Below are 9,064 nucleotides of genomic sequence, written 5' to 3'. Positions count from 1 at the left end.
ACATTTGTTTTCAAAACTACCAGTTAAAAAAAAGTCCTCTTAGTTGTTGTTGGAGTACTTGGGGGTCTTAAACCCCTGGGTATAGGCATCCCGTAATTGTCAAACTGCTTTTGTAAAGAAACAAAAATCAATGTTCTAAGCACATTTCGCTTATTCTCAATACCAAACGCCTTTCATCGAACTCCAGTTTCAGTAAAACCGAGCTTAAGAGGCTTAGGTTAGGTGAAATCAAAGCAACGTCAAGGAAAAATGAGTGGTTTATAACGGAAGCAATATTCTTCATTGAAACAATTGTTTAACAATAAGTGTCAAATCTACAAGGCAGTACACAGATCAGGTAACGACTAAAGGAAGTTATTTTATATAATGCTTCTCGGTAAAATTTTAATATGCCACTATTTTATTTGTTAAAAATATCAGGAAGCTGACATTTTCAAGGAATATTTCGATGACTAATTTAAAAAATTGTGTAAAGTTTCAAAGCTTTTGGTGTACAGTAGTATGAATAGTAATTAAATGACATTTGATTAAGCGGGCGGCAAACTGGTATTTTTCGAATTATTAAATGTGACCTATTTTCGAATACCTAAATGTTAAGTGGCTTACGGACAGTTATAAATATAAATATTTTCAGAAACCAAATTTTGTTTGTAACTCATAACAATTGTTGCAGCAGCATATATACAACAACTGCAGTTGAGCATTATTTCGTTATGTAAATTTTCCCAAACTTGTACAAGGAAGTCTGGGTCAGCCCCGGTTAAGATGTTGGACTAAAACTTGTCATATCTCTCACACTACTAAATAGGTTTGTACTTCATATATTTAAATTACTTCTTGTATAAACAGCGAAGCATAATTCACATTACATTGCTATTTGTCCCGTTATTTGACGATGGTTGCTCTTCAAATCGGCAACAATGAATAATGTTCTAAGTAGTATTTAAAAATAGGATAATCAGCAATAGCGAGAAAAATCTATGCATCATCTACTAGCCCAACTTAAGGCCTAACACCATAGATAAAACATATCTATGCTAACACGTTATACATTGTTAGGAAATAAACTTGAAGTTTTAGAGTCGTTATTACAGACAAAGCTTTGACAACAAATTTACTTAAATCTCACTCTCAATATTTTGTCTTGTACAAAACTTATATCATGTATATAATTCAGCTTAAATCTTATAAACATAAAAAAGAAAAGACTAAGAACAAAGGCTTGGACAAAAATGTAACCTAATCAGTGCAAACAACTTTTCAAAGCTTCATATTTCTTTCTTCTCCGTTCCAATATCCAAAGAAATATGACGCTCTTTAAATTATAGCTACCAAGCCCCTCGTAGCTTATCGTTTATTTTTTTATTTTTAAAGTATTTTTATAAATATGCCTTTTTAGATAATGTGTCTCTTTATTGGGATATTTAATCTTATCTCTTCATTGTAAACGTACCCCTACAACCCTTTGTTAACCCCCCCCCTGTTGTTAAAATATAACTACCAATAGTAGTAACAAATGTATAATAAAGACCTAAAATTAACATTAATTTACTTTGAGAAATGCATACGTTTCTAAAAACCAACTCTGCAAAAGGTGCATTTTCTATCGATACTACATGACAAAATACGAAATAGCTACAGAACTAAGGAGTATATTAGTAGTGTTAATGGCTTACAACAAGAGCTGACCTCCATCACTTTAATACTTTTTATTCCTTGAATATTTACTTTTTTATACTTTCTTGTGAAATGGTGACCAAACGAATGTAGGTATTTGAAGCCAAGTATGAATGGAGATGAGTGTAGGATGAGTGGTGCGATATTTTAGTCTTGTTAGTGGCTAAGGCCGACATGTTCCTTAGACACAGCTGTTAATTAATCGTCCATACAGCCAATCGAACCTAAGTGACCTACAGTTTATAGTGTAATCCCAACCACATTTTTGCCTTGTAATTAACAAGTTAGAACAGTGAAAAATACATCTCATAACAGTCCAGTTGATGGTTGATTACGATTAATTAACTTAGAAAATAGAAAACGAGTGTTTTACTCTCAAGACTCACAGTCTATTGTTCATACAATGTCTCAGATGTTAAACTAAGTCGTGAAAAGTGAATTAGTTTTAATTTAAAAATAGTTAAAATGGATAACAACATTAATAAAGAAAATATTTAACCAAATTTACTAAGAAGTTTTTGTCAATATAATTATTTTTCTAAGATCGAAAAATATACACTTATTCGTCATGTAATTGAAATAAGTTTATACTTTACAGAACCGGGTTAGAGCCATTTGATAGGTCATAAGTTTGGGAAATACCACATTAAAATAATCTCATTACTTGAATACTTTTTGGACGTAATTAGTTTTTACTTTGTATGACTTGTACGGTTAGCATGTAAGTTTTAAGCGTGTATTAGGAAAGACTGATGGTGCGCGAAGCTTTAAGGAATTAAACTATACGAAATTATATTATTTACCAAAAGTCTATCTCTCCAAGATGATTTGGGTGCAACTTAAACAAAATTTAAAACTATCTGATATACCTGTGCTCCTCACGACTTTTTTGGGCAGGCCCAAAAAATAAATTTATATTTATAAAAATTTATATTTATGACTTTTTAAATATAAATATTTAACTTTTACACCAGTTTACTTCATACAATAGACTATACAATTTAGTATTTTTTAGATTATACAACATTTCTATGGAAATATTAATTATTTTGAATGATAGATTGAAAAAGAAAAACATTGGACCATGCAAGTTTTGGGATTTTGATGCAAGACATCTTAATTAATTTGTCAATAAATTTGGTCCAAATCTTATGGTGAGGCATCAATTCAGTTTGTGACAGTGAAAGATTCACTAAAGTAAACTACTAACAGACCCATTGATGATTATGGATTTTAGGTTTTCAAAAGAAAGATCTTTGAACTACTATGAACTTTTATGGATTTATGCAAGTTAATCTTACTTTGCATGTCACGTAAAGCGTTTTCCTAATAGGAATTCAACAATGATATACCATCAACAATGCATTGATCAACTGTGGTATATACGAGTACATTATATGCATTTGATTACTTCTTTTCACACAAAAATGCTCCTATCACATGTTACAGTTGGCGTCCTTAATATCGTACAGTATTATAAATACTCGCCTTTGGCTCGCTGGGGGCTCCGCCCCCAGGTCCCCTTTTTTGGTTGGGGGTAGTGGGAATGTTCCTCGGGGGACATGATTTTGTCTGATAATGTTTTCTGCGTCTAAATATTATGATAACTATGCGGTTGCTAGGTAATTCATAAAGGGTATATGATTAGGAGATGATTAAACAAGTCCTGACATATTAGAGTCTCGATGTGTGTTTGGTGCTCCAAAACCTTCTAAGGTATTTACGGTATACCTAGATTTAGCGATAATAATATAGCAATAACGTTACAATCCAAGGGGTTTGAGGAGGTAACAATATTTATAGAAAGTCTTAGGCCCCCTTCGGTGGCCGGGGGGGGGGGGTTAAAATCATCAGTAATAAGAATGGGCCCCCATTTGTACACTTCGGGGGCTGACCTCACTTCTGCAAAAATCTTTAACATTTTCTATTTCTTTAACATTTTAACATACATTTTATAAAGGGGGATGATTGAGGGGGGGATTAAGATGGGATTGGTCACTATCTAGCTTTTTCTGTTGTTAAACATCCATAATTTACCTACTTACTTTTAAGTCTAGTTTGCGTGTCAAAGCATACTAATTCTACATTACAAATGTGTTAAGAGCGTTAAAAACTACCCTTTTTACTGAAAAACCGGCACTTTTATTTTTTGAGTAGGTTAAAAAATGTAATAGGTCACCTTAGGCACCTTTCTTTCAACGTTGGAAGTATAAAATGTACCAATTATTTACGAAAGGTAGTTACAAAATTTTAAAAACACGTAATAAATATAGAATTTTCACAATCTTTTAAAGTAGGGCGTTTTTTGAAGGTGAAAATGTGCAATTTCTGAAAAAATCATAATAGTGTCTTGTTAAAAATTTAATTCCAGGTTCACGATTTTCCGTCAAATCCTTTCTAGCTCTTACCATTTTCGAACTACAGAAATTTAAAAAACGTGTCTCCGCCAAAAAAATGGGGATTTAAGGGAATTTTTTTGGTGGGTTGCAGTCGGAAAAACTAAATTTTGGGAATTTCTGGGTGGTTTCGTATCCAGACGAATCTTCACAAAAAATTTGAGATCTCTAGCTAACCTAGAAGTGACAAAAATGCGTTTTCTGTTGCCAAACGCCCATAATTCACCTACTGACGTTTACGACTAGTTCGCCTGTCAAAGCATGCTAATTCTCCATGATAAAATGTGTTAAAAATTATATTTTTTAATGAAAATCCACCATTTTTAATTTTTCTTGTTTAAATTAAAATTATGGAAGGTCACTTTAGGGACTTTCCTTTCAACGTTGGGGGCATAAAAAGTAGAAATATACGTACGAAAAGTTGTTTTAAAAATTAAAAACACGTAAAAAAATCGAGGATTTTTACAATTTTTGGAAGTAGAGCTTTTTTTGAAGGTGAAGGAGTGCGAATTCCGATGTAACGCCTTCTCGGGCGAAACTGTCTTGTAGAAAATTTAATTACGAACCTACGTTTTTTCCTCAAATAGATTCTAGCTCTTACGGTTTTCGAGCCACAGCTGTTTAAAATAAGCGTATTTTTCCAAAAAATGGGTTTTTTAATAGAAATTTTTGGGGTGGTTAATTTTGAAAATGGGGTTTTTACAAATTTTTTCCGGTAATGTAAGATCCCGTACTACAAAACTACAAAATTTTAAGTCTCTAGCACGTTTCTTAACGGTTCACATGAGCGTACGAATGTCTGTTTTTTCAATTTAATTTCCCATAAGATTAACATGGGGGGGGGAATTGTTAATTTAAGGGGGGTTGAAAGGGAAAAAGGCGACTTTTCGGAATTTTCCCGGGCGTTCGGGCCCAAGACCCATATGCGTGCCAAATTTCAACTCCCTGGAACGTCTAGAAGTGCCCAATTATATGCCTGTCTAAACATGCTAATTCTCCATAAGAAAATGCGTTAAAAATTATCTTTTTGATAGAAAATCCACCATTTTTAATTTTTTTCCGTAGGTTAAAATTATAGAAGGTCACTTTGGGGACTTTCCTCTCAATTTTGGGAGCATAAAAAGTGGAAATATATACGAAAAAGCGTCTAAAAAATTAAAAACACGTAAAAAAATCTGGGATTTTCACAATTTTTGGAATTAAAGCGTTTTTTGAAGGTGAAGGAGTGCGAATTTAGATATAACGCCTTCTTTGACAAAGTTGTCTTGTAGAAAATTTAATTGCGAACCTACGATTTTCCCTCAAATCGATTCTAGCTCTTACGGTTTTCGAGCTACAGCCGTTTTAAAAAAACATGTGTTTCCAAAACCCGAAATTTTTATGGAATTTTTTTGGGGAGGTAGAATTTTGAAAATGGGGTTTTTACGAATTTCACCAGTAATGTAAGATCCCATAGTACAATAATACGCAAATTCCAAGTCTCTAGCACGTTTCTAAACGGTTCAGATGAGCTTACCAAATTTGGTGTTTTTCAACGATATTTCCCATAAGAATAACATGGGGGGAAATTGTTAGTTTAGGGGGGGTTGAAAGGGGAAAATGCAACTTTTCGGATTTTTTCCAGGGATTTGGGCACTAGACCTACAAAACACCGAAAATTTCACGTCTCTAGCTCATCTAGAAGTGCCCAAATATAGAGATGCGTGTCGTGTTTTTAATGTTTCGATGTTTTGTAATTTTTTGTGTGAACTGTGACGACCTTCTCAAGAAGCGACAATTTTCTTGTGAAGCGGTTCCGGTGTTAAACCAAAACTAACCATTTGGAATGCATAAAATACTTAAACCACTTATATTGTAATAAAAATATGTTGCGTAGCAACAGTTCACTTTTAATTTAATCTTCATAGAAAAGGCGTATCAAAATTAGCTGCGAGAAAATTCAAATTTTGACATAATGTTGAGAGCGTGTAGGTGTAATCAAAATGTAGGTCCTGTCGTGACAGCGGTGATGTTCCTCGATAAGAAGAAAGGAGTTAGCGTCTCAGATGTCGCTGACTTTCTACGTCACAACTACGGCATCAAAACTCTCCCGGACTATAAGAAGTCTTTGAAACTAGCAGTAGAAAAGGGATTCTTGACTGTCAGACAAAACCGCTTCTACCCTGCACTGAACACAATCTTGGAGGCACGTCGGAGACGCAAACGATCACTAAAGCGTCGAAGAGCTAGACGTCATGACGACAATGATGAGGTAGTCGCAGCCCGCGGTCGCAGACAACAAAGATATCGGTACAAAAGGAGAAGCCGTCGACAAACGGGACGGCAACGTGAAGCAGACAGTGAACTGATAGAGGCTCGACGCAGGAGAAGGTCTATTAGCAAAAGACTCAGGAGACATAGCATTATCCAGGCTCGAAGAAGACGTAGGTCTATAAGACGTCGCATTGTTGACTCCGACGACCACACTATGGCTCGTCGTCGCCGTAAGAGATCTACAAGACACGCTAGGAGGCGAGATGACTCCGACGATCTCACTATGGCTCGTCGTCGCCGTAAGAGATCTACAAGACACGCTAGGAGGAGAGATGACCTAGATGATCTCACCATGGCTCGTCGAAGACGCAGGTCTCGTAGAAGCACGCGCAGACGTCGAGGTCGCAAACACGAAGAATTATCTTCTCCTCAAGCTTAAGCTGGGGAGTCTCCCAACAATCCTCCAGAGCCGGTGGATCAGGCGTGACAATAATTATATTTTGTCTAATTTCCTTCCTGTCATGTCCCATCGAATAAATTATCATCCTCTATGCTTCTAATAGTTGTTTATTTAGACATAATGTTATAGTTTAAAGAATTAAAAAAAAACATGGTGTAGAAAGATTTAGTTGTGGCTTAATAGCAGTGATCATAATACCTTGCCTTCGTTTATGAGGATTATTGTGTTACATGGTCCTGAATGTGTTAACCAATCTCCTGCAGAATGTATTACCATATAATGCATTTGGGAAGAGGATAATTAAGGAAAATATTTAAACTAAAAACAGTTGCAATCTTAAAAATAATAAAAGAAACCCCAGATGCGTAGTTTATAGAAAGTAAACTACAACTACGAACAGTCTTAATCCTCCCTATTTACCTTACTGAGATATCAATTACTAAATTAAAAATACTGAAATATAAATCAAGGAAAGAAGATATGATCCTTGAATTGTTAATTTAAGGGGGTTTTGAAAGGGAAAAAGGCGACTTTTCGGAATTTTCCCGGGCGTTCGGGCCCAAGACCCATATGCGTGCCAAATTTCAACTCCCTGGAACGTCTAGAAGTGCCCAATTATATGCCTGTCTAAACATGCTAATTCTCCATAAGAAAATGCGTTAAAAATTATCTTTTTGATATAAAATTCACCATTTTTAATTTTTTCCGTAGGTTAAAATTATAGAAGGTCACTTTGGGGACTTTGGGGACTTTCCTCTCAATGTTGGGAGCATAAAAAGTGGAAATATATATACGAAAAATCGTCTTAAAAATTCAAAACACGTAAAAAAATCTGGGATTTTTACAATTTTTGGAATTAAAGCATTTTTTGAAGGTGAAGGAGTGCGAATTTCGATATAACGCCTTCCTTTGAAAAAACTGTCTTGTAGAAAATTTAATTGCGAACCTACGATTTTCCCTAAAATCGATTCTAGCTCTTACGGTTTTTGAGCTACAGTCGTTTTAAAAAAACATGTTTTTCCAAAAACCGAAATTTTTATGGAATTTTTTGGGGAGGTAGAATTTTGAACATGGGGTTTTTACGAATTTCACCAGTAATGTAAGTAATGTAATGTCGTAGTTATTTTATATACTGACTGTGCGTTGGTCTAAGTTCCTTCTTTTTAGTATCAGTTGTGCGAATTTCGATATAACGCCTTCCTTTGAAAAAACTGTCTTGTAGAAAATTTAATTGCGAACCTACGATTTTCCCTAAAATCGATTCTAGCTCTTACGGTTTTTGAGCTACAGTCGTTTTAAAAAAACATGTTTTTCCAAAAACCGAAATTTTTATGGAATTTTTTGGGGAGGTAGAATTTTGAACATGGGGTTTTTACGAATTTCACCAGTAATGTAAGTAATGTAATGTCGTAGTTATTTTATATACTGACTGTGCGTTGGTCTAAGTTCCTTCTTTTTAGTATCAGTTTGCACACAATTTTCTAGTATGATAAAAATCTTATCTGGAAGGCTGGGATTTACTAAGAAAGCTCGTGCAATTAGATAAGTTGAAAAAGCATACGTTGCACAGTGTGAGGATGGTTAAAATGATCTTCCGAATGAATTTTACGTAAATTCAATAGTAAATAGCATAAAATATTTTAATTTATTAAAATGCAATGTACGTATTTTATTAGGACTACAAACCTTTAATACATGTTGATTTTACTGAGTTGTTGTTTGCTCTTAATTCCAAATCACACACATACATGGACACTATAATTAATTATTTCCAATTCAATTAATAAAACCGCACCTCCAGGGTTAAACCACGAACTGTAACTTTGGTTAAGAGGCTTGAATGATATTTAGCTCTAAAACAGAATTTTAATTTATACAAAGGAAGTTTCTGACATGGTTCTGACAGATTTCACCAGGAACAGTGGTAGATTCATGCTAAAGCTTTCATCAGACCGTTTGGTAATTATTAATTCTACAAGGGCTACAAAGAAATTAACTTTAATACCATAATTATATTATCAATTATGATAAGTGGCTTAATATGTAGCTCTAAGCACATGCATGATTTCCCTTTGACGACCCTTCTTAACAGCCTATAATATCTATTATTTTTTTACCAAATTGGTTAAGAAATTATTTTTACGCCGCACTACATTATTTTGACGAACTTCCGACGCAAGGATTTAGTCCAGAAAACAGCTGTTTGCCGCCAGCTTATTCAAATGGGGTTTCATTGCGTACTACTGTGCTGCAATGAGTTTTGCCGGACACCAATCAG

At 34.4% G+C, this 9,064-nt stretch overlaps 1 protein-coding gene across 1 annotated transcript; it reads left to right on the top strand.

Annotated features, from left to right (window-relative positions):
• Nucleotides 1-6,027: 6,027 nt before the first annotated feature.
• On the top strand, nucleotides 6,028-6,765 carry LOC128998899 (uncharacterized). The gene has a single exon (XM_054425254.1). The coding sequence runs from the start codon at nucleotides 6,028-6,030 to the stop codon at nucleotides 6,763-6,765; it is 738 nt and encodes a 245-aa protein (XP_054281229.1).
• The last annotated feature ends 2,299 nt before the right edge of the window (nucleotides 6,766-9,064 follow it).

Source organism: Macrosteles quadrilineatus, unplaced genomic scaffold (assembly GCF_028750875.1).
Source record: "Macrosteles quadrilineatus isolate MER2022 unplaced genomic scaffold, UCM_ALF_1.0 Scaffold_7__1_contigs__length_78375512, whole genome shotgun sequence".
In the NCBI taxonomy this organism is placed as follows: Eukaryota; Metazoa; Arthropoda; class Insecta; order Hemiptera; family Cicadellidae; genus Macrosteles; species Macrosteles quadrilineatus.
This window is presented reverse-complemented; position numbering and strand designations above follow the sequence as displayed.

What these genes read in the sequence shown, in the direction of transcription:
- LOC128998899 (XM_054425254.1), top strand. Translation starts at nt 6,028, where the DNA reads ATGTTGAGAGCGTGTAGGTGTAATCAAAATGTAGGTCCTGTCGTGACA.